Source organism: Venturia canescens, chromosome 2 (assembly GCF_019457755.1).
Source record: "Venturia canescens isolate UGA chromosome 2, ASM1945775v1, whole genome shotgun sequence".
NCBI lineage: Eukaryota > Metazoa > Arthropoda > Insecta > Hymenoptera > Ichneumonidae > Venturia > Venturia canescens.
This window is the reverse complement of record NC_057422.1, coordinates 10,518,872-10,545,785: the sequence shown is the minus strand read 5'-3', so window position 1 is coordinate 10,545,785 and position 26,914 is coordinate 10,518,872. Positions and strand designations below refer to the sequence as shown.

The 26,914-nt window shown below is 40.1% G+C and overlaps 1 protein-coding gene across 3 annotated transcripts in view; it reads left to right on the top strand.

The window, feature by feature from the left end:
* LOC122407184 (uncharacterized) overlaps positions 1 to 26,914 on the top strand; it is a 297,472-nt gene that overhangs the window by 37,908 nt on the left and 232,650 nt on the right. For all 3 annotated transcript variants that reach the window (XR_006260168.1, XM_043413215.1, XM_043413216.1), the window contains exon 4: positions 23,238 to 23,379. Coding sequence is in view for 2 of the 3 variants with exons in the window: in XM_043413215.1 (XP_043269150.1) it covers positions 23,238 to 23,379 (142 nt within the window). In the remaining variant the exon portion in view is untranslated. The remainder of the gene's footprint in view (positions 1 to 23,237; positions 23,380 to 26,914) is intronic.

The following is a 26,914-nucleotide window of genomic DNA, read 5'->3' as shown; positions in this document are numbered from 1 at the left end:
ATAATAAATAAGTGGTATGAATTTTGTAAAAAAAAATTCTATTGATTTTATCATTTCTGGTCGTTTTTAGAATGACGGAATAGGCCCAAGAAACAAATAATCGGTTTGACTTAATAAATTGTAGCCACCGGAAGATCGAATCACTATTTTTATCAACAAACAAACTGCGCGCGAAGATTTTTAACAATTGAAATTGAATGCGGGAAAGCATTTTTGCCAACTCATGATATTGAGCCCGTGCAACGCTTCGTCGTTTAATGACAGTCATTTTTCACCGCGTCATTGATTTTTAATGCTGCAAGCTCAAAAGAGTTTTCTGCTTTGCCGGCTGCCGAGCTTTCCGAAAGCTCCGACTATCGTGAAAAGCGGATTGCGTTTCGAACCACTGACGGCGGATGCGGGAGAAACCATTTGCTGAAACGTGTTCCAGGGTTACTCGTTGTGTGGCGCTAGTTTTCGCGTGACTCAGGGTCTCTTTTTATACTGGCGGTTAAGGGCTGGAATGAGTTTCTCCAACCTCTTCAATATCGATTTCAACTACAAAGCTTTTCAGATTTAATATTTCTTAAACTATACGGAAGATTTGACACAGTTAGGTGCAGAATGTTTCGATTCATTTCTTATTAAATCATTAAAACCAAAAAACTCGTACTCTTTAAAAAAAAATGACTGAACATTCACAAAGAAGCGTTCCCTTCCATCATACTGGGAATGAAGACTCGTCTTTGAATTGTTTTTATGAGGTGGAATTAGAATTTAAACCCTTCTCCATCCGCGACTCACCCTTCCAAACCGTTCCTCGGATTCCTGACTAAATTGATTTTCGAGCTGCACGTCGAGTCGCAGAATCGGTGTTGTCATTCACGAAGAATTTACATATCCGTGAATCGACTCGGAAAAGTCACTGCGTTACTTCTCATTGGCATTGGATATACGCCCTTTCATTTTCACCAGCTTAATTTGTCGAATATTATTTGCAGGAATAAACGAACGTTTTACTCGGGGTTTCGTAATTGACGAATACAAATGAAATTAGAATTTCAAGAGCTCCAGAAATTTCAAACCTCGCCGATTTCAGTAATGATCATTTGAGAAAAGCTTTTCCCGCGCGGTCCATTCGACGAGCCATTTAGGGATTTTCCCGGAAGCGGATTAGCGCACGGTGCACTCAACCCATCAACAATCTTCGACGGTTCGAAGCACTCGAATTCGCGGTGCACTTTTCGAATTAGAACAGATAACGACCGTTGAGTTTCCTCCAGGTTCGCTGATTTCTACTAATTTCTCTGGTCGAATATTCACCTGATGCGATCATGAATCAAACTAATGCGAGTATGGCGAGTGGGTTCATCGCTTGGACACTGCAGCGAAAGTGCATGAATGATGCAACGGCTGGCGTTTCTGAGATTGAACGTGGATGCGTGCAAAGTTCATCGTAAAATAAAATCGAAAATTTCTGTTCCAGCCAGAGGGCTTCCAGACCGTTTTACAAAATTTATTCGTTCATGTAATATTTTACTGCCGTTAATGCCCTTAAAATACCCCCGTTAGCTTTACGAGCTTTCGTATAAAACCTTCTCGTGCAAGATTTATTACGGTTGATGCATAAAGACAGTAAAGTGAAGAGAGCTCACCAAACGAACGAAATATGGAACTCTCGAGCTAGAGTAGCTCATTGACCCGGGTCGATTCACGTCCCGAGATCTTCGTCGTCGTAAACGTTCCGACATCGTCAGGAGGAATGTCCCTGTTTGGGGAGCAGGTTCATGCCAGGCGAATCACCAGGATAATTAAACCGTTGTAACATCGTAAGGTTTCCCTGGGAAACCGATTCTTCATGATACTCGCAAAATTTTGTAACTCGAATTAGCTGAATGAGGCTTTTGCTTCTGCAGTTCAGTTTATGAAAGATCAGAAAGATAGAATCCGCTGGAGATTCATTTCAGGACCCCCATTTTTAATTGAAAAATAAAATTTAGAAGAAAACGAACTTATTTGTGCTCTTCGAGATCCATCCCGTTTCCACGAGTGCCTTAAATTCAGAGCTTACAAAAAGCATTTCCCGATATCACAAAATAACATTTTTCTTCTAGATTGTCCAACCAACGTAAAGGTAAAAAGTGGAAAAATTCGTAGCCACGAAAAAATCAGAAAGATCTGGGAAGCTTGCGTTCCAAGACGTGCTGGGTACAAATCTGAATAAAGTTAGACAGGGAATTACCGAAAGTTTGGCATTGTGTTTTCGGTCGTATACAGAAAGCTTATTCTGCGTCCGCCTCGAGAATCCCCGACCTCTTGTTCTCGTTCAGAAAGCATTCTTGAACTAACAAGAATCAAGGTTAGGTTCAAGAGGCCCATGTGCATGGAGGCAAGTGGAATGGGCCGGTGGGAGGCGTTTACCACGTGACTGTCTCTCTCTTCCACATTGGCGGCGGATTTTCTTCCTTCCTCTCTCTCCCTCTGGCTCACTCGCATGGACAATTGCGAGCAAACCACATCGCTCAATGTCAGAGAGAGCTTAATTAATGAGAGCGGGACACCCCGTTGAGGGCAGCAAAGCAATGGTGACCCAAGGCATATTGCATGTGGGACAACCCACCCTGGACGACGTTCCCGCGCTCGAACACCCGTTAATAATCGGACAGGTATATCCGTTTATTAACGCGAGAGCTCAGCACGACTCCCTTCACTTCTGCTCTTGAATTTAATCTCCGGTAGATCTCACGGCTCATTGTGCTTGTGCGCCCTTTGTCGTAAAGCCCGTACGGATTGACTCGGGAATTTCGTATCCTCCGCCGTTTTAACAGAATTTATAATTAATTAACTGAAATGGGATCTTTACAATATTGGGAAAAAGCGTTTGTTTCTCATATACGAAAAACTTTCATAAATTCAAATGAAATTTTCTTCGAGTTCACAATTTCGTTATTTTAAAGAGAGAAATGTTTATTCAACGTTACTGTAATCATGGACCACTGACTAATTTCATTCAATATTAACTTCATGCCTTTCGTTTCACGAGTTTCATTCAGTTATGATTATTCATCTATTTTTTTCATCAAATGAATTGCAGAACATTATGCCCAACGTCGAATGCTCATTTTTAACACGTGAATAAAATTTCGAACTTCATATACTAGGAATGGAAAATCTAATTTAATAATTATACATTATTGTTAACCCGTTGTTCGAATGACTTTTTAAACTTTGAAAACTCGTTCAACTTTTGCATCGATTTTAGTTTCAATTTTTATTGTCGTCTTCTTACATTGCGTAACATCTCGTTCAATTTAAACTGCGTGTGGTGGAAAGATCGATACAGTAAAATTGCGACGATCGCATGTACCCGCAACGAGGTTGAGTCCTCGCAAATCCGATGATCGTTAAGCCTGACGAATGTAATTATTTATAATTTATTTAACATCCACATTTTAACGATGTTAATTACTCGAGGAGGGTGAAAAATTAAAGGTGAGAGGGAGAGAGAGAGAGTGAAAGCTGCTGCGAGGGCTCGATGGTCCTCCCGTCGTAATCACTTTCCTCCACCGTGTATTAGTATACCTATGAATTTATTTTCCTCATCCCTGTACATGTATACATGCCCATCTTTATTTCATACGATGTCGAGATGCTTCAGTCTCCTATGAATCTCCTATGAATATAGCAGACGTGTACACGGTGAACCTGAAAGATCCATATTCACTTCAGCCGTCGTACACGACCGGGTTGCATTCGTTATTCGATCGAATTCTCTTCGGATTCTCTCACGTGATGCTGCAGGCTGTGCGTTATAAACTATTATGAATTATAATTCATCATGTCGGTGCGTTTCACATCTCATTTCGAATTTCATCGGTTAGCGAATTGAAGATAATTAAAAACCATTGACTATGGAAAATCGATCACGAATGATGAGAATTGCATAAGAAATAGAAAAATAAAATATTTGGGCTTGAAGCAATGTTGATTTCCATATTAGAAGATGCCTGACGTCGGTAAAATCGTTGCGAAGAAAATGTATAGTGGAAAAAGTTCGAAATGGTGAATGTAATTTTGTCTTTATGATATGGCACGACTCACCGAATACGACGGCGAACGAGGAAACATGCAGGATTTCAGGACACGTTGAAACTACCGGGTAAGTTTGTCAACAGATTTTCGATAGTCGACGAAATTTGACCGCATCGCGAAAAATGCAGTGCGGGAATAATTAATTCGTTAAGTTTGCGTTGGAGAGTGGCGTATATGGTAGAAGGGACGACGAGAAGGAGCGAGTGTTGACTTAATTGAGGCAGAATTGTCGATCGCAGGGTCGTCGAAACGTTCAGGGAATATTAGCACTCTCGTCCTGATGGCATAACGTGTAATATAGACGAGGATTATTAACGATGCCAGTTAATTCGTCGAGGTTAGCACTCTCGGCTCTCGCAATCTCTCGCCCTGCCACCGCCGCTGCTGCTGTTGCTGTCTCTCTAAACAGCACGCGAGATCATTAAAGAGACCCTCGATAAAGGGGACGAGCCGGAGGTTTCTGCGTCTGGGGCTACTCCTACCTACAACCGCGGCAAATTACCTGCGGTATCTTGTTCTATCGTCGAGTTTTCTCGCACGTGCTCTCTCTCCCCCCAAGACGATGTTATATAACGCTCGGAACATTAATCGAGACTAAACTATCGCGCAAACTTGTCTCGACGGCGAGCAACACATGGCCAGTGAGTTCGATCATCTGAGCGCATAATATCGTTGCAATATTTTATTTGTTTACATTCGAGTTCCGATTTACCATTCGATCTCATTTTTCAAACCCTCTTTTCGTGTTGATCAAATTTTCAAAAGCTCCGTTCTTCCTTATCTTTTAACAAAGTACAAAATCTACTTAATTCAAAAATTATCCCAAGCTCTTTGACACATCCAGGCATTTTTACGATTCGCACATCGTTCCAAAGATCCGTATAACGTTCGGTGCGTGGGTTTTGAACATTTACATCAAATACATTTTAATTTACATACGCGCGTATACATATATTGACAATTGGAGCTCGATCAACATAGTTTTCGCTTCAGTAAATTCGCACGTTATACGGGCCGTGTTCCCCGCGTGTACAGATCATTACGAATAATTTATCTGTTTCTATACTGTTGAGACTGAGACTATGATAGCTGGGTAAATAGTATCAAAACTAAAGACAACAATGACAGAATTAAATAGAACAAAAGACCAGTGAAAACGTTCTTCTCGTTTCCCGAAAAATATTACGACAAAAAAATCATCGAGATCAAGCGCTTCGTACTGCGCATCAATTTCCACGTTTTCATATAATTTTTTTACATTTCGCCACTCATTTAAGGACATGTCAAAGGCTCACTCAAGGGGATGGTCATCGGCGATGGGACACCCTTTATATATTTATATGGAGAACGAATTTGGCTTTGCTCTCTCAAAAGAGAGTATGCAGTTGCGTCATGTCTCGTGCCAAGAATCCTCGTATGTACATAATCGACAGCACGTTTACCAGCGCGGTTACCTGCGTTTACTCATGGCTCGTTGCTTTGGTGATCTCCCTCTGATCGCGACTGCTTTTGCATATACTGTTATATGCATATGCTCGAGTGAATAGCACTTAGTTGTAGTTGGATATGACTATTCAATTTCGATGGCTCAGTGGCTTTGCATATATGGGCGTGGAATTATGAGGAGTGAAGAGAGTTTCGAGTTTATTCATTCATGTATCGGTGGAAAAGTTTGAACGTATAAACACAGAGTTGAACACATTATCGATAATTCATTATCAGATTATAAATTGATGAAAATGTAAATCGAATTTCTAATTAGTGATTACGAGTAGGCGGTTGATAGTGGGCTGATGAAATTGGGACGAATGAAACGCTTTTGTAGTTTGGCACTCGAGTGAAAATAATCACCAACAGAGTGAGTTTTGTATTTCAAGTTTTCAACGCTCCATTTTCATTTTTTACCAATTGCTTTTCACAGCGGTGTATTTGGTTATATTTTTAGAAATTTTATCGGCGAATCGGGTATGCTGGGCTCTGGTGTTTAACGAAGAATAATGGAGAGAAGGATGATCAATGATAGCAATGTTGATGCAGCGTTACCTCGCGCCGGACATAATCCGGGCTCTCGTAATTTTCCGTACAGTTGGTTAAATTTATGGTAAATTTTCAATTTAATATTACAAAGCGCGTCGCGTTTCGACGCGCGCGCGTGTGCGTTAGTGAAAGATCCGTCAGAATTTTCATCAGAATTTTTTTCACCCTCGGACGTGTGTCTCGCGTGTGTTGTGCGCACCCACTCTAATTTTCACGCCCGTGTGTGTCGCGCACGTGCGGGGGAGTGTGACTGATCGTCACCGTTGGTGTTCCGTGACACACTTGGGCGATTTGCCCGTTTGAGAGGTTCCGCGAGCGAGCGGACCAGTGCAGAGTGAAAGTTCTGCTTAATGCTCGTGTTTTGCGAAAAACGTATCATCATAAAAAACGTATACGTGGATCGGGCATGTATACGGATATGTGACTGCTTGGAAAGTATTTTATATTCATACACGAAGAATAATCGACGAATAAATTATACTCGGGAGGGTGAAAATCATTCCAGTCAAAGGAACAGATGTTGCATGTGGAGGAGCCGAAAATAGAAAAGCAAAACTCGAATTAATTGGCCGAGCGAAAGACTACGAGCTAATTTTTTCCTGTTTTTTTTCCCCTTTCATTTCACTGCTACGGAGTGTGAGAAACAAATGTTAAAATTGCAAGAAATGATTCGCGAGGGCAAAAATTCAACAAAAACTTGTTTCTGTGTAATCAGCAGCAAAGAACGTAAACATCGGGCACAAATAGGAGAATCTACGGTTCTTCGAATGCGTAGTTTTCCCACACGATTTCCTCATTCGGGCAACAGTTCATTCGAGGGATTAATTATATCGGAGGTTTCGCCAAATTCATTATCAACTTCTCATCCCTCGATCTTCCTCGTATTGAACGTAAGCGAGCTTCAAGAATAACGAGAAAAGATTGAAAGCACCTACCGGAAAGCCTGCCTTCAAGATCCCGGAAAAGATCACACTCCGAAGTGAGGAGGGTTAAGGATTAGTCGCGAAAGAGTCTGACAGATCGGAATCGTTGGAACGACGTGAACGCATCGAGCCAACCACGTCCTCGTAATACCGAGCATTGAAACTAGCCGAAAGTGCGGTTCCTTCGCGGAAGACAGAAAAAGGAAAGAGTTCGAGGCACGTGTGCGTGGGAGTAACAAAGAGAATCGAGAAAAAGAAGCAAAGGGAACGCGAAAACGGAATCTAGAAGAATAGCCGCAAAGATGATCGGTCGGCAATGTTATATGTGAAAGGTTGATGCGGCGCGTGCATTGTGTCAGCACAGCGTGACGTCGTGTACAACTTGTATCGCTTCGGGGCCGAAGCGAACTCCCGTCTGGTGCTCACACTATTACTTGCGTATCCCAACTCGTAAGTGTATATTTATATGTACATAAACTAGTATCTACAACCGCCATGTCCGTTTCGATACTTCCGAGGTAGACGAATTTTCTTCACGATGAATCACGATGTGTGGAAGGATGATTGAATAACAAAAAAGTATCGAGATACGTTTCGAGAAAAAAAATATTTCTGTCAGACTTATCGAAATATGGTGGAGAATAAAACGCCGGAGTTGTACATTTTTTCTTTTACACGTCGATAACTCTTCGTGCTGGCAGGATTCGACGTTTCTGGGGTTTCTGTCATCTCGATGAATCACAAGAAGGTAAAAGAAACGGTGGAAGAATATCTAGTCCGGAATATCCGAATTCATTGATATTTTAACATAAACTTTTATGGAGTTGCTGTTGGCCAATGCTCCATATTTTCGGATCCATTTTTCTATACTTTTTCGAAGAAACAACATCCTGACGAGCTTTACATGGATCATTGCAATGCCCGATTGGATTACTTTATTGGATAAAACGATGCTGGAACCCGGAAACTTTCTCATAAGAATTTCGTACGTGGAGTTGCGGTGCTTTTCGTTAAAATTCCATCGATCAATCTTCCCCAAGGCCTCTCTGTTTCCTCATCGTTTTTCCTCCCGTCCAAACGAGCTTCCTTCGCAACGACATCCGACATGACGTTTGCTCAGGGATAATCTTACCGCGCTTGCTACATCCTTCCTTTTTTCGGATTATCATCGAGAATTCGTTATCGGGATGGTCCTGAAGAATGATACGGAGCAAACGATGGAAGATAAACGTCATTGCACTGGACACGAGTGCGCGCGTGTGTCCCGAGTATGATCGACGTATCGGTAAGAGAATATCAAGCGATCGTCCATATCGCTCCAAATCTTGATTGGCACACTGATACATACAGCAAACTCACACACATCTGGGCAAGTGTATAAGTCGATTAATGTGCTTGGCTATTGGAACTCCATGGCAACATTCGGATCTTCCCGGGGAGCACATTTGTCAGCTGATGTTGATGGATACCCCTGGCCCTGTGCATTGCTCTCACGTGCAATTTGTCATTGGACAATAGATGCCCTTGTAAGCAACGCTCGAGCGGGCTTCTGTTCGCTCTTTCCACGCTTCATATCTTTCTTCGCTATATACGTTCTGCGTTACGGATACACAGAGATTGTTGGGCTTTTCTAGCTTTCTTGAGGGTTAACGAGAATCATCGAGCGTTCATTTACTTTTTCTATAGCGTCGGTTATTGCTTCTTTTCACCTCGTCAATTTGGTATTTCCGTGAACGGGGGATCATGGCCTGGGCGAGGCTGCTGGAGTGTCTTTCCTGGTCTGTCATCATTTCAATTTCCGTATGGAAATGATCTGAAAAACGTTTTCAAAGGTCAAGGAATTGGATCGAATGATACTTTCTCGTTTATGAAATTCCGAATATCCGGTATTTTTTTTCGCAAGTACAAAAGCATCAGTTTTCATTGGAGTTGCTCGCTTTCCTCTTGTCAACCGTTTCCTGTCTTCGTAAAAGACGCACTGTACAAAGCGATGCTCGTCGGACCGACGACGAAAATCGGAAAAATCTTACAAGCTACAGATCCTGCTTTGGTCTATGCTCTCGTACGTTTCCTTCCGTCTCACCTTTTCCCTTCTTCGTCTTCCATAGACACAGGGTGTCTCACAATTAGACCGGATTGATGAACAATTATTTTCTACTCAGAGGAACGTCCCAATCGGAAAGTACGAAGCAAAGTACTTTTTGAAGTACCCAAAAGTATATTTTCAGCGTCAGCATGTCATTTTGGAAAAATCTTGCCCACAACTCAAGGCTTCATGGCTGTTGTGAAGGCGCAGAGACAGACGCGACTCCAATGGATGGAAAAATCTCATCGAGATTTTTTCTCATCGAAAACTGTCCCGATATCATTGGACTGCCTTTCTTTTCTCTCATTCATAGTTAGAGTATCAGATCGAAATTCTGAGACACCTTGTATATTCACATGTGCATTCGTACATACGTGTAACGACGTATATGAATTTATGACCTTCGCGCGTCCAGCTCTTCGTCCCGCCCAATCTGTCGAGACCTCACACTGTCTTTTGTACAGACTCGACACTCCACGTCTCGTTGCACCCATTGTCGATGAATCGTTGTGTACTGGCTCTGTCAGAATAGTTTTCCTCCAACCCTTTTCACTGCTTGAGACTTCCACAATAAACCGAGAAAAAATATTTTATTAGAAGAAATTCTCATCTTCGAACTTTCGGTGCATCAAACGCGACGACTCTTCTTATAGAAAATAGATTTTGGCACATCGATCCAGTGAAGAGATACAGGCGTGGAAAGAGTCGCCCGGGTTGTACCACTTTGTCCTGGAGAATAGAAAAAAATTACATACAAGTTTTTCGGAGCAATTTCCTTATTTTCGAGGGTTTGATTCACCCGGAATTTTAAAGATTGTTAAAAATAAATGCAAAATCTGAAACAGAATAAATTTTCTAAAAACTAAAATACAGTAAAATAGTATAGGTCTCCCATCACATTTTTATTGTTTGAAATTATTATTAGATTTCTGTATCAAATAATTACTTATTTAGATAAAAACTTTTATTACATTACAACTAATCATTTTCGTATGTGTTTGATCTTAGTCGATATCTCTGAATAATTCTTTCTTTTTTTAAATAGAGGAAGAGCGATTCCCATGCCTCGCTGACCATGCATGCAAAATATCGATTAACGAAACTTTACCTACAATAAAATAAATGGAATTTCTGAAAGACACTTTTTTCAATCTTGCATGAGACAACATTAATTTTTATTTTTATTATCAGAGAAAATTTTTTATCTGACCATCGTCGTTCCCCACTTTCGTTGATTCTGGAGTGACTGGGTTTTTTTTTTTTCATAAGCGTAAATAATGAACGTTTCCGAGCGAAAATATTCAAGATCGCGGAGTGAATGAAATATCCCCAGATTATTCGGTAATATAATGGTGGTGTTAAGTTACGGAGGGTTGGTAGGCTTCCATAACGGTGCTGCGTAAACTTGCTGTAAGTGCGTGTTTTAGTGAAAAGCAGGTACGAGGGTGTCGTCTGAAGAACGCACGCTGGAACGACACCTGTGCAATCGCACTTTACCGAAATGAGGAGGGGCGCACGACCTTTCGATCTCTCCCCGGTTTCTCTTAAAGCTTTATTAACTCTTATTCCTTAAGAATTCATAAACTCCGTCGTAAAATGCCCAGTGAACCTTCGCTTTGAAGAACTTGAGCGGTGACCCGGTCATTAAAACTTCAAAGTTGAATTTTTCTCTAAATAGTTACACGTGGGATGACCAAGTTTTTGGTTAGCATGATGCGTGATTAATACTTTTCGTTTTAATATCGATTCTTCATAGTTGAAAAAAATAATATTTACACTTTTTATTATTCTTCTTCATTTACATTATTAGCATTCGATTTGAATTTATTTCGGAAGGCGTCGAAAGATTTTTAGGAGACGATGATAAGTGGTGTGCAATATTGAAGGCAACTCGAGGGCTCGCAAAATGTGGGGGTAACTTTATATACTTTGCTTACTACCCATCAACGTAGATTTTGAGGAGCGCATCGAAAATGGCGGATCGATCTGCAGGGAATCGTGCTGGGGAATTAATTTTCTTTTCGGTAAAATATGCTCCTCGTAGTCTTGATACTTTTTATTCTTCCTTTCGCCTCCCCCTGCCCCTTGTTCTTCCGTCCTCTCTTACAGCTCTTCCATTCTCTGATTTTCTCATAGCTTTCGCGCCAGTTTTTATGGGCCAACCGGGATCGTAAAATTCCGATGAATATGGATGACAGACCTGATCGAGGCACGAGGAGTGATCGGGCGTTTCGCCGATTCGCACGTTTCGCACTCTGTCCTTTCTCACACTCTCGCACCCGTAACCCCCGGTCATTTCGGGACTTTGCTCGGCTAATGCCTCTCTTCTCATACTCGCTCGACACGGATAACGATGCGTTCCCCCAAAATATAAAAAAACACAAACGAATCTGAATGAAAAAGGCTGAATGGTTGCGGCACCTCGCTCGGCCTGTATGCGTCCGCATAAACGCTTGTTCAATTCGAAGGAATTTCATTAAAACACCTTACACGTTTATGGGGCGTGTTTCTGTCAAATTTCAAAATATTACCTCGATTATTGAAAAAAATACTCGGAGGCTGAGCCACAAAAGCAAACTTTTTTCCTCCATTTTTCAATAGCCCCATTACAGAGGTGTGAATAATGGGATATTACTTTTCTTGGTACCGAGAAACCATGAAACTCGCACCAGAAACTTATTGATTCGATGCTGTCGATCAAGTTTTATGTATATTTTCGTTTAAATTTCCAGCAACATTTAAACACGTTGCGAATCTTTTAACGTCTATGGCCCAAACATAATTGATTTGCACTTACTCCTCGTAGGAAAAAAATATGTTGTACAAAAATGTCGCAATTTTTTATCGAACGATCAACATTTCTCTTTCATTTCGAGATAACATCTCGATTTCGTGAGATCGGAGAACGGTTTTACCGCACGCAGAGACTTCTCGATTAATGGACAACCATAAGTGCTTGTTGGGATCTTTCTTATCTGGAACAGCAGCCGCTTATCTCACTTGTAACGCGTACGTTAGATGGTAGAATGTATAGGAAATATATAGTCCCTCTCTCTCGAGATCTTTCGGAGTGATTTACATCTGCGCTTTCGCATCCCAAAAAAAGCGAGTCAAGATTAACGCGAGTTGAAAACAATTCTTCAAGAGTTTTTGGAGGATGTAACTTCTCGAGTGCAACGGATTCTGGTGTATCAATCTTCGATGAATAAACATGAATAAACTTCGACAATCAAACATCCTAGAGGAATAAAGAAATGCCAATTTGCAGAAAAAATCTGATAAAAAATGAAAAATACCAGAATATTATACAAAAAAAAAAAATCAACGAACCATTCCCAAGCGAATAGAGGTTTTTTCTTTCTGACGTTTGATGAGTTTCCTGAATGGGAGAGCATCTGTAAGAATATAAAAAAAAGGAAGAAAAATCTTTGTTTTTTCCTCCTCGTGTCGTTCCATAAGCACTTTCGTTCGTGCGGTTCCTCACTACGAGGCAGGATGCAGAGATTCTCTCTCCGAATGTCTTGTAAGGGGATGAATCGTCTGTACCACTCGACAGATCGTACAAGTAAAGGTCCCGAGACAATCGACACTCGCGCGGAATACGACGACAAGACAACGCACTTATGGGATCTCCTGTCGTGGACCAATCGCAACAAATTCTCAATACGAAAATCCAATCGTTCCTCCTTTGCGCCGTCGAACGTACTCGTTCCTTTAAATTCGTCGTAGCAGTATGTCTTCTGGGTATGTGGGCCGATATCTGCGAGTAAACGTATTACAAAATACGAAATACTTTCGCCCTTTTCTCCATTCTTTTACCCATCGTTCTTATCCCAAAGTTTGAAAAAAAAATTCCGATGAATTCTTTCAGAAATTCTTTTCCCTTTGGCGACACACTCACCCGTCACTTATCAACAAATTAGCCCGATTTTCGGCTGCATTTATCTCAAAATAGTGCAACGAATCGGAAACTCCATGCGAATAAATTCAATTGAATTTCTGACAATATTTTTCCCTTCATCCTCGCCGAGTTCATTCATATAGAGGAATCACGATACATTCGTATTAATGCCAGTAAAATCGCGTTTTCAGTATCGATACAACGAACGGCAAGCGTATCGCGAGAATTGTTTAGTTCGAGGAACGATGGAAAATTTACTCCTTTTCCTCCTCGTTTTCTGCACATTTTACCGATCTTCTGCTCCGTCAATTTCTCTACGATGTTCCATCAGTTTCGTGTACGAGAGCGTCCATCGAATTACATTACAGCTCGTACGAACCGAACACAAACTTACGTTTGAACGCGCATGAACACACTGCCCGTGTACAGTTTTTGATGTGTCAGTAAAATGTGCGCTTCGAATACACCCTCTGCGAGCTACTCGTCAGCAAGATCCTGTTGCATATGAATATAAGTGTATTATCATAATACGAAAACGTAAGGTTTCGAGGGTAGCGAAGCTACCCTCTTTTCCGATCGGAACCCTCTGCGGTATCCTCTGCAGAGCAGCGACGTTGGTATAACTATATCGACTCTCGAAATCCGTTTTCGAACAGGGAACGAATCTTCCTCGGTGTGATCGAAATTCCAAGGAACACGGAGCCAAGGATTTTTATACCTTTATCGTCGAACTTACGCTCCTCTCCCTCGTCGCTCTTTTTATTTCTCTATACTTTTTTCCTCTGAAATCCTACTAAACATCCGAAGGACTTTCTTGTTCTCGCTTCCCGGTAACTTACACCTTGTTTTTATTCCTCGAGGGGAAAGTTAGTCAAAGTTTGGTAACGATGAAATTGGCGCGGAGGCGTTCAACCCCTCGCGGTATATGGCGGCCTGAATAAATTGAGTTTTCGCGATTTTCGAGCCGATCTAACCATTGATATGATGAACATTTTTTTCTACATTCTTGTGTCGATTTCCAACGATTTATGCACATCGAAAATTCAAAAATGTCGTTACAAATTGGTTGAGTGAGGAAAACCGTATCTTTTAAGTTTTCAGGATAATCAATGATACACTCTTCAAAATGTTTGTGAATTTTCAATAACTCTACCAAACGATGGTAGAGTAAAATTTCCCATAACTGTTATCAAGTTTACTAAACGATATTAGTAATTTGAGTTGCAAGAAATACTTTCAAATGTGCTAATCAGTACGCTATAAATAGAACTTGTGTTTGCAGTTCCACAATTTTTTGTTTTAATATAATGCCTATTGTAATTTAACAATTTTGTGTCGTAGATTTGAATTCCAAACGTTGTTAATTTCCTGTGGATATTCGCAGTTTCATTTCACTTTAATCACTAGTGAAATTACAAATCTGAAATGGCAACATGAATTACATAAAATTGTCTGAAATTTGCAAAAATTCATTCGTTTTCAACAACTTTGTTATGAGAAGATATTTACGAACGATGCAATACATTTTGTGATTTTAAATCAAAATTCTTGTTCCTCTATGAGAAATGGCAGTCAATAAATACAAAAACGAATGTCTATGAATTGACTTGCTTATGTAACGATAAGAAGAACAGATAATGGGATGGAAGGAATTCCGTTGAAAAAGAGAAGCAGTCTGAGATTGCTAATTGGGCGTGGAAACGAGTAGGAATCCGTATCTCGTGAGCGACAATTTTTTGCTTCCAAATCGATATTTCTCACAGAACGAAACCAGATCTCATGAAAGTAATCCGCATGCTGCTACCGATCTGTTTTCTGCGTTCACGTGAATAATAAAAAATAAAAGAAAGAAAAAACACATCACAACAACAAATAAATAAAGAGAAGAACAGATAAACGCAGTGAAAAAAGGAAGGAGGCGAGTGAAAGAGCTCGACAAAAAGGTTCTCGTGTTGCAAAGGGTTCGAACGGGAAGCATTCGAACGGCGGTAGCGCGGCCGCGATCGTATATATTCGCATCGGCAGTCTTTTTTCTGTTCATCGCTTTCTCGCTCTCTGGATCGTTGACTCACTAGCAATTTTTTCCCTGTTTTTGCTCGAATTTTTTCTTCCCGCCGCTTCTCTTTTAGCTCAGTTTTATTTTCGGGCTACAGGCATGCGGGGAGCTTGCTTGTCTAATCGATAAAACACCGCGAACACAATGCGAATCCCAGTTTTATATTCCCAAGATCGAAAATTCGAAGAGATTTTTAGTAACAAAGTGTTTTGTTAGCGATCCACCATCGATATTTTTGATCTTTTGGAGAAAACGTCTGAAGCCAAAACATTAATAAATTGGTAAAAAAGAGGCTCACTGAATATCGAATGGATTCGTTACTTTCACACTGCAATCTATAGAATCAGTGGATAACCGTCATTTCCTAAATCTTCACATTTTTATTCGTAATTTTAGACGAGGCTTTACTCGTACTGGGCACTTGATTAATATTTGAATCAGAATGCCCATTTTTTTCATATTCGAGTCGTCGATATGTCAGAACCGAAAAAAATGATGAAAAATGATCCGAAAAGTAATAAATCGACGAGACGAAAGCTTCATTGTTGTAGATTCAATAAATCCGTTGATCAGAAAGTAATTGTTCGAAATAATGAGATTATTTTGAATGATTGGAGTTCTTGAATGAGATTGAATCAATTATTGAACTGTATTCAACATTAGGGAGCATCAATTGTATACCTGCCTATAAAAGAGGCCGTGAAACGAAAAAAAGGTGTATAATGGCCTCGATTGAGATAACGAGATAGACGGACTGACGAACGAGAAATTTTCGACGTGATTCACGTACCAAAACGCGCGAGAACGATTGAGCGAGTACGGGCTTCTAAAAAATAGAGATAAAAAATAATGAATCGAACGTGAAGAAAAAGTGGTTTGTGAGTCGGCTCGAACCGGCTGCGGAGGAGCGAAAAATTTTGCTTCGGAGAACGTACATATGCATGGGCAGTTTTGCGATGTCAGAGGAGAGAATCAAATGGCCATTAAAATTGGGTTACTCCAGTTTTTCTTGCCCCATGTGTATCGTTGTATATATTCCGAAAGGAAGCAGAAAGATAGAGAATCGAAGTTCTTGCAACCTGCTCCTCGTTCTCGTGTTCTCTTGACTCTGCTAGCTCTTCGCAGCGAACGAGAGAATAAAATGAGAAAGCGAGAGAGGAGGAACAATGGCTCACAAATCACCGCGGCCTTAGCCAAGCTAAAATCTCGTTCGCGGGTTCCAACTGCTGTTCGGGAATAATCCATGGAGAGGTTTATACTGCTCCAGACAAACGTTCGCCCGACCGCATCAGTGTGGAACATACGAGGCCGGGAGTTCCTAACGACGAGAAACACACCGTGGAAGTAGATTTTCGATCCAGAATTCACGAAATTCAACCGACTTTCGACGACGCTCTACGAACGCAAATAAAGAAAAAAAAAACATCATCTACTGCCCTTTTGTTATGACCAACTTTGGCTATTCTCATTGAATATAGTCGCCCGCCTCTGAAATAGATGAAGAACGCAGTTCAACCGGCGGTGATGAATTGATGAATAGAAAGTGGAGCAAGGCGATTGCATTTTTATTGTAACTGTGAAAACGCTTTGGAAAAAAGAATATTTGAGCTAACGCCTTACATGCGTGTCCAGCAGTGCATAAAACGCGCTAAACGAAAAACTGTTTTTAGAAGAGATAGCAATAGAAATTGATAAAAATAATTTTTACACACTGTTTATTAGTATTTAAACTTTGTAAAAAATTTATTTCGTTTTTTTTTTCAAATTACAACATAAAAAATCACGTTTCCCGAAGCACTGTGAAAAAAAGTTGCTCTACGGTCTGCATCATTTCTTCTTGAATTGTTGATAGATCTGCAAAACGTGAAAAAAATCTTGTAAAATAAAATTGTAGTTATAGTCTGTCGAGCCGGATTTTTGAAATTCGAAAAATTTAGCAATTTACGACAGTTTAAAAAAAAGTGTGCATTTTTTTTCACTATCGTCACACTTTAATTAAGTTTATAAAATCTTTTAATTATCGAAAATCCGACTCGACAGACTGTAGAGAAAACAATTTCGAATATTAAAAAAAAAGCATGAAAATATATTCAAATCGACGCAATCGTTTGATAAATGCTGATCAATATTGAGTGCATTTGTCAATGAGCTTCTCGAAAAAAAGTTCCCTATCGAAGCTCACAAAATTTTCACGAGCTCCAGAGTTGAGAAAAACTTTCGAAAACTTTTTCTCAAGATCAAATTCTTCGTAATAATCATTAAAAAAAAAACAAACCAATAAATATCAATAGAAAATGAACAGTTTTTCTACAAATATCTGTTATCCAAGCGACATTCTTTAATGACGTTTTATATCGCTTGACACACAAATTCTCCAAAGACTGACACATATTACAGTAAAACACGAAGACCCTGAACATTCCCCAGAAACTTATTCCATCCTGAACATATTTTGCAGCCGGTCTCGACGTTCTAAGAGCTGCTCCCAGAGCTGACAATCTGCTTGACATATTCGGTGCGCTTTTCCCGAGTATTCCAAACGTGTGAATCACATTCTTGAACGAAAATGCGTATCGTTGATAAGCATTGATTAATAAATTCGGTGAGAATTGATGGGCGAATAACTCGAGAATTCAATGGAAAGATTGTAAGATTTTGAGAGTAAAGAAAATTTGGTAAAAAAATATGCACGGTTCGGATTATCAGGGAGATAAAACATATTTTTATGATTCCATATCTCGAAGCGATCCGATAAATTTCTTCGATACAAGACTTCTTGTATTTTGCTCTTATCCACCTCGTATTCTCACGCTTTTTATGCCCTATTCGTATCGATATATTTCGATGGGGTTTCAGAAACGAGACTCACACCTCACACTCGTCCGAAATGATATTCTCACGTGTTACCCTGTACAGCTCACTGTCGAGGTTGAGAAGTGGAGAACCTGTAGCTGCGCCGCGTAGTACGTTGATCGTTAAAACGCGTAACGATACCGCCCATCGATGTTGGCGTCGATTTGTTGCCAAGTCTAAACCTATATGCGCCAGCAGATATTAATATCTATCGATATATCGATAGTCGTATTAGCTTTTACGTCCTTCCAAAGAAAAAAATACAATTTGTAGAGCGCCCAGATGTAGGAGTTGAGAAATGTTGGTGCGCAGGATATGCTCGAAAACAACATGCTCAACGTTTCAATTTCTTCTTACCAATAAGTTTTTTTTTCAAGCGATCTGTTTTCCTTAAATTGATTTATTTTGTCAGGTGGAGTGAATAAAACATTTTTTTTTCATTCCCAGGAAACAATTTCCACTTGAAATAATTAACTGATAAAAGCATTTCCAAAGGGACGAGTTTTTTTTTTTTCATAAAAAACAAAAATACACGAATTGAAAGTTGAAAATCAATTGCAATCTGTATCTCGCTGATGGAGTCAAATTTTCGTAAATTTTCATATTAATTGAGAATCGAATAAAACATTGTTCCAAAGGAAACCGTGGAGACACATATTTGTATGCAAAGTGCTGTGAATTCCTGGGATTTCTGGCATGTATGCTTTTATTTAGTTAGTGCGTAAATGGTTAAAAATTTGTAGAATAGAGAATTCGTTTGAACGATGGAAAAGAGAGAACGATTGACGACCCCTCGGATGTTTTTCGATAATGCCTTCAAAAATGTTCTTTGTCCGGATTCGCTTGCTCGAGAATTTCGTGCTTTTTTGATCGGCTCGGACAATCCAGTGCTCCGTGTAATACCGATTTAACGATAAGGATATATCTATATATCGGTGCACCAGAACTGGGATTGCCGGTAGATACGCGCTGGCTCTCAACCCAAACGTTAAATTATCGAGTTTATTGGCCCCGATGCCGTAAAATTCACCGGACGACGGAATCATTCGCCATGATCCTCTCTCGACATTGTGGAATCTTTCATCTCGTGTCGAGCATACCAATTCATGACGTTCGAATGAATCGTCGGTGAATCTCATGCAATTTTCAGCGGTTTTTTTAACGACTATTTGTTTCATCGATGATTGTTATCTAAATAAAAATCTGCTGTTATCGGTGGATTATCAGGATTTTACCATATTGTCTTTGATCCTTTGAAATAAAAATGTCATCGTTCTTCGTGTTTATTAACAATCGTTGGCGTTTCATCGTTACACCTTTTTTTACTACTAAAAATATTCTCGTGGCTCCGAATTTTTGCATTCATTAAACATCAAAATCAACCGGTTAGCACCGTCAGAAACTTGGAAAAGTTGCCTTCCGCTCGGTAATCGGCGAGCAAACTGTCGCATGAAATGACGAATCTCTCAATTTTTTTTTTTTTTTAATTTGAAATAAAGGAATTTAATTGTTGAAAAATTTCAAAATCGTATACGAAAAGAAAATTTTGCCAAATGGAATAACTTCGTTGATTTCCGAAGACGGAGTACAGGAGTACAATCAGCAGTTTCGGGTATGAATGAATGAAAAAAAAAGTTGAAATATAGAAAAATAATACTCGAGCCAACGCTGCGGAACGGACTTCCCCATATAAATATGCACATGGAAGTGCATCCCGGTGCTGTTGCACACGTAAAAGGGTAATAGCAGAGACAAAAAAGAATGGAGGAAAAGGGAAGTGCTAGTCTGTATCCGAGGTGGACCATTCCCTCGACTACGTGCGAGAGAGATAAAAGGAGAAAAAGAGATTCGAGAAGCCAGACTTGGTGTGTTTCTTCGTGTACTCGGAAGGAGGAGATATGATAAGTCGTATGATGATGCTGTATACGTTCGTAGGGATTGTGGGCTCGAAAGGTTTTACGATCGTAAGAACAAAACTTGTTACTGACTCGACGCATCTTTAAAAAGTAAAGTGCCTCACATTCGCTTCGAGCGATGCCACGCCAAAGAAAGATTGGACTCGTGGTTCTAAAGATGCTTGGAATTCTCACCTTTTGTTGCATCGACTGCTGCTTTACGCGCCAGATATGAGTGAAGAGGATAAAAATATAAATTTTTTAAGATTCTTGAGCCATTTGGACAAACATTTATTGCGAATGGGAAGTCCAAAATATAATTTGTACCATTAATAAATGAAGCACACTAAAAAAATGACCTTTCGCTCAAATGGGTGGGGATCAAATGTTGGAATGACTAAAATCTCGAATTTATAAACTTCGAATGATAATATGGAGACGGATAGATTCGACTAGAGCTTTGAATGCCGAAAATAAATAAAGCAGAAACTGCAAGGTTCAAAGCACCTTTACATCGAAAATAGAATGTAACAATCGCCCATAGAACGATGACTAAAATATCGATTTTTCGAAAACTCGACTATCACTCTTTCGATTCATAAATTACTATAGTCAGCGATACTGTGAAAATTCACAATTTTGAAAATATAATAACGAAAGACCAAATATTACTGAGGTTGCAATACTGAAACACCAAAAAGTCGAATGGTCAAAATAGCGAAACGTTAGAAAGTCGATCGATCAAAATAAAGAAATGCAGCGGAGCTCCAAATACACGCGTCTCACTCACTCACTTACTCAGACCGGTGATCTCCAATTTTAAACATCGCCATTTTGACTTTCGCCTTTTCGAGCTATCGCTATTCCGCATATCTAAGTTTTATAGGCTCGAAAAATTCACTTTCGATTTTTTGCTACTCTATATTCTGGTCTGTCTGTAAAACAATTACTCTCCATTTTGAATTCGAAAATATGAACTTTTGACATTCGTACGGTCTATAAAAATTGCATTCGAAACCCAAACTATCGAAATATATATTTTCGAATAAATGCGAATTCAAAGAAAAAATATTCGATTAAAGACGTAATCTGATAAATAGTCGATCGGGAATAAGAATTTCGAATTACTTATTTTTCTCCAATCTTACATGACAAATTTATTAATTTCGAAATATCGACCATTCTACAATTCGGTTATTCGAAATTTCGAACCCCACCCCGCTCAAATATATTACAAGAACGCGAATTTTTGTTTTGCTCCGATTCTCATAATTTCTTTACGTTTGATAAAATTGAATTTACTCGACATTAATAATTCGCATTCGAATCTCAGTGAACTTTGTTCGATCCCAGTTAACTTTTTGCTGAATTGACGATCGAGGAGGTAGCCATTAGCTACAAATGTATCTGTGGCTGAAACCAAAGTCGTGGTGTATGCATCGAGTGTTCCATTAGCTTCGTAATCGTGGTCAATTGCGTGTGTGCACCGTTCTCGGTAGTTGCAGGTAACTTCTATTTGTATGTATATTTATGTATATTTATATCCATATAATATAGAGGCCAAAGAGACTGTGGAAAGGTCCCGACCTCCGGTGGCCAGCAGAGCGAATTGATCGTACGTGCGATCTCTCATTACTGAGAGTATTAGACCACGGTTTATTGCAAATGGGTTTGGATGGCCTTTTGGTCCGGTCGCGACCTCCTAGTGACCATACAGAAAAATATAATAGCAGGTTAAGAACACAATTATTATTATAAATAAAAATAATTGTAGCAATATTTAATCGGCTCTGTTCGCTTTAAGTGGAAAATTTGTTGTCAACGTCGCTCGTTACAGCGATTAGTTGCACCTCCAACGAATCTTTGATGGGGCGTTAGCCTCTATGCTATTTAATTTTTCATCGATTTTAATGCATTCAGTCGATTTCGATCGCTGAAGAATTGCTGTGATGAAAAGGCTAAAATGTGATCAGAGCCATTGATATGCTTCGAGTGGTTCAGGGTCGTGGAATTCTTTTGTTCGATCATAGTGACACGAAGAGAATCAGGGAATTAATTGAATTCCCTCGCGGAGAGAATCTCTCAAAATGCCTAGAATTTATACGATGAACGTTGTACCATTACGTTTCGAAATTCTGTGTGAAAATGCATCATCACTCAGTCCCTTTGTACGGAATGTATGTACATGCCATTTTTATTTTAGGTCCTAATTACCTTCTTGCTTCGTGTTCGGTATTTCCACTTAGCAACCAGCTTAGTGGAATACGAGGTAAAGTGAAGCTGTGATTACGAAAACGTGACTGCGTACAATGACACGTTTGATTTTTTTTTTCGCCAATGAATTGAAATTCGGAGTGAAACAGAAATCGTAATTATCCAGCGACGCATAATTATCCTTGCATGCTAAATTTTTCGAACCTCAATACTTGCCATTGAGATTGGAAAATTAAAAATTTCATCAAAGACTCAAATGCTTCGAATCTGATTAAACGCATCCAAAACTGACCAGAATTTTTTTAGTGAATTTCTCTCACCATTAGTCGTTAGTCAGTACATGAAAGTTTATTGCAAACAAAAGACCAAAATTATTTTTATGCTTTCTAATGAAAGCTTTGAGCCATTGTGAAACTAGTTTTAACCAGATGCCTCATCAGCTAACACGATGTAACAATTTTGCAATTATTCTCAGTTGTAAATAATTTTGTAACTCGCCAAATTTCTTGTTTCGAGCTAAATATTTTGTTATTGCTTACTAATGAGGAAGTTCTGCGGTTCGTTCAGCGTTGAAAGTGTTTCATCATCTCGTCAGTTTGATTCAATGCCGGATCGTAGGCTCGGAATGGGGAGGCAGAGAAACACCAGCGGGCTTGAAAGCGAGCTTAGCCTCTTGGCCGTTAATTTCATGTCTCTCGCCTGATAACGGTCCCACAGGCGTACGCTGATAATATACGTGGGCTGTACAGGCCTTAAATACACTCTCCAATACCCATCGTACCAATGTTGTCTAGTAATAATCAAATATCCCTTCCAGTAAGTAAGGATGATTGATGCTGTTCCCTTTCAGATAATGCTTCATTCGAAATATTAACAGCAACCGAACGCTGTCAAATTCACCTATCGATCACTATTTTCTCAAATGTTCAACACTTTTATCCACTGAAATAAACTGGTTTCGATGTCACATTAATGGTAATAGAGACACACGAAATTCGATTTCGAATGAACGTCGAATAACCAAAATCAATAAAACACAAAACTAAAAATATTGACAGTTTTACGTTGATTGTAAAAGAACTATTTCCGATGATTTTAGTCGTCGGTATTGTCTGTTTAGATAAAATAGATGAGCCGATATGAGCTCAGCCATCGAAGTCATAACTTGCGGTAGGATTACCCATTATTGTTACTGTTTCAGGAACAATGCCAATAACGTTGCACCACCTCCAGCGATGCCGATACAAAGGAAAGAATCGCATGGAAATATCGCGAAAATTGCGAAGCGATATCTCGATGACAACATGCAGCAGGCGTGGATAAATCCTCGACTCATATCGATGGTGAGTCAAAAATATTTTTGTGCTATACGTAATGACATGGTGAAGAAAAAACGTGCGTATATGGAGGTGATTTTCCGGGAAATTCACATGAAAAATAAAAGTGCAGCTCCGTCCATAAATCCCTTAGAATCCCCATTAATTAATTCTTGAGGATTCAGAGTATTTAAACGAAGCAAGATTTCCATGCGTCATCATTTCGAGCCGAATAAATGAAGCATGGGAGGTAAAGTCGTCTGAGTTGCATGGCAAAAATTCAATGAGCAAATGCGTGAAAAAAGTTCACAAGGGCCAGAGCTAGTCGCGAGGTTTGCTGGAGAATTCAAACGGACGCGTTCGTTAATTTCGTCGCAGTTTCTTTCTCCCGCGCGCTTCGCTTCGTATTAATTTCGGTCTTGGTGTTTATTTTTTCTCGCATAATTTATTCCCGCGAAAACGTGCATATTCGTGCAAAATATGTACATCCACAATCGCAGGAGCTGGGGGTTGAAACATAGGGTTAATGTGCATTGAAAGTCCGAAGCAAATGGTCGTCCTCGCACGAAACGAAGGGCAGAGTGGGGGACCTCCGGGTCGTTACTCAATCGGAATGCGGAAAATCTTGCCGAGTGTCTCATTAGTGCTGATTTATATAAGGCCTCGATTCTACGAGCCGTCCTATTCAATGCTCACAAGCGAGTGACAAGAGTGATTTTCCAGTGGGGCGTGCAGGTGCAGTTTCTCTCGCTTTTTGAGCGAATAACTCAATCTCCTTTTTCAAATTTCATCTCCTCTTTCTGTCAGTGCACTCTTTATTTTTCTTTTTCTTCGTTTGCTTCTTCGTCTAGACTTACTCGACTAAATGGGTGTGCACACGCGGTGGATCAACCACACGAGCATGTTCTCAGCAGTTCACAAAACTTGTCAGGGCACGAAGCAACAGCTTCGATGTTCCATGTGATGGAACGTCAAAAACTATTCAATTCATTTTCAGCATCAAAGTGTAACACAGAAGAATAAACTCTTCTGGGAATCCACTTCGACTTCGTAAATTCATTAAAAAAGTTTATATCCCAGTACGCGATGAGAGTTGTGGTACATTAAAGTAGGGGATGCTGATCGCACTTCATCGTTCCCGAGGACGCGAAGGGTGCTGGCGGAATATTAATACAATTGATAACGAGACGTGGTGCAAGACCGTGATGAAAGTTAATTATGGAACGTCCAAAACAAAATTCATTTCCCGACTCATCAACCGCGTTTAATAACCCCGAAAATTCCGACGATTAGGAAGCTATTGCAATATCTATGTGCAAAGCGGAAGTGGTATCAGCACTCCCATATACCGATCACGTATGTATATAGACCGGTAGAACCCGCGAGTTGTAAAAGCCCCCAAATCTTAACCCAATCCGGAAACCTCCCTCGCAATGTGACTTGGCAGCGAGCCTTGTTCTAATAACAATAATAGCAATAAGAAGCAGGGAAGAAGAGAGAGAGAGAGAGAGAGTTTTAATCAGGCATCTTGGCTGTCTGACGTGATTAACTTCGGTCGAGCACAACCCCCTTAAACTGAAGGGAAATATACACCAGAGAAGGGAGAGGATGGAGACTGTCATCTCGGGTGTTTATCATATCATCGGCTCGAGAGGGTTTCATTCCTCGGATTCCCTGTTTCTCATCTCAACCAATAAGAAGCAGATGAATTAAAGTTGAGGTTGGAAGAACTCCTGGCATTGATCCACGAATGTTTCTCGCGTTGTGAAACTTTCAACGCTCTCGCTCATCCACCAGCTTCTCGTTAACCCATCATATTGGATTCGGAACGATCCCCGGGGCGGGGGGACGTGAATTGGCGGTGAAGCAGGCGAGCTCATTCGAATGATTTTTAGTTTCAAAGTTGACGATATGTTTTTGGAAATAGCAGTTTTAGCCTCGGCCGTATTTATTTTCCACGGGCCCAGACCCTGGTATGTGAAACTTCGAATTGAAAATTCGATTAAAAAAGTTGAGGCCCGAATAGTCAAGGGAATGGAAAAATTATGATTTTTATTGTTCAAATTCAATTAAGTTCAAAGCACATTTTCTTGATTCACTCGGCACAATGATTTTGAGCAAGTCTCTCGGGTCTCGCGTCATTTTCTTTTTTTTTTTCATTTGGTCGTTAAATTAACGTCTTTTTTGCATATTAAAAGCATGACAAAATAAATGAGACGTGATCCTTATTCGGCTTTCGCTGTGATAAAGCTATAAAGCCAAAAGAATAAATAATCTGAGGTGATGATGCTCGGGGATAGTAAATGCTCGAGCAAGAGACAGCGTCGCCGCGCGGATGGCTTAATATTCGTTGCTCCCTACTTTTTGTTCGCTTCATTAGCGGCGCACAAAAGTAGCTTAAAATAATTAAGTCTACCGCGAATGATAATGGGCCTATTCTGATATTCCATTGTTTTGGGATATAAAGTCGCGCGCGAGCGCTGCCTGCTCGCGATTCTCCACACTGAATTATCTCTGACTGCTTATAATCTCATTGTCCGTTAGCGGCGTCTATATATCTTTTGTTTTTATTCAATTTTTTTGTCTTTAACTGATGCGAAAAGAGTTTCGGCGTGAGACGCGTACTTCGGTATTTCTGAAACGAGTTACGATTGTCACTAAAAATCGTCTGCGTTGCGTCTTATATTTTTCCTTCCTCCTCGTTCCAACGAGGCTTCTTCCTTCTCGTTGGGCTAAACGCAAGTGTTAATCTGCTCCTTCAAAGTCACCGGGAACTTGGTTTTTTGAATAAACTTAATCAGTTGTGAAAAACATGAGTTCGATAAGCAAAAAATCAAGATTGTTATTCACCTTTTTCCTAACGTTTTATCACCCCACAAAATGTGAATGTTTCCATGTTTTCTATCTCGGAACGGTTGACTTTTCTGTTCACGCCTCAACCTGAACGAGGGCATGGGCCAAAGCACTTGTCTAATTGAATTTTTAACGCCCGAACATTTCATTTTGTGACGAAAACGAAGACAAAAGCCCTCCTTTTTTAATTATCGCATATTTTTTCTCCTGACGAGGCCGTTTGCCTCTTTTTTCGCCATCGTGAAACACCCTTCGAGGGAGCCTTGTATCAATTCTCTCCTCGCTCTGTCTCGCTCCCAAGAAGCCCCGTGTACGTGTGTCATCCTCAAAACTCGCGGCCAGTTTCCGTATATCTATGCTGCTCTCGTAAAGTCGAATCCCCAAATTAAATGAAGCATTCATAAATTCCCTGGATGAATCTCCTTCTTTTCTCTCCGCTTGCTCATTCCGGCCCAAAGAAAAATAGATGTTCCGTGTCCTCTTTCGTCGCCTCCTCCTGACGCTCCGAGGAGCAACCTTTTTTAATTCGGTGTCCTGGTCGTTTGTCGGTATTCCTCTCTGGTACATACTTTACTTCTGTATACGTTGAACCGAGCAAGCATAACAGCAACAAGCACTATATGTCTACTGCCCTTTCTTTTCTTTTTGACTTGTTGCAGAATTTCTCGGTTCCCTAGCTTTTTTCCTCGTTATTAAACCAAGTTTAACG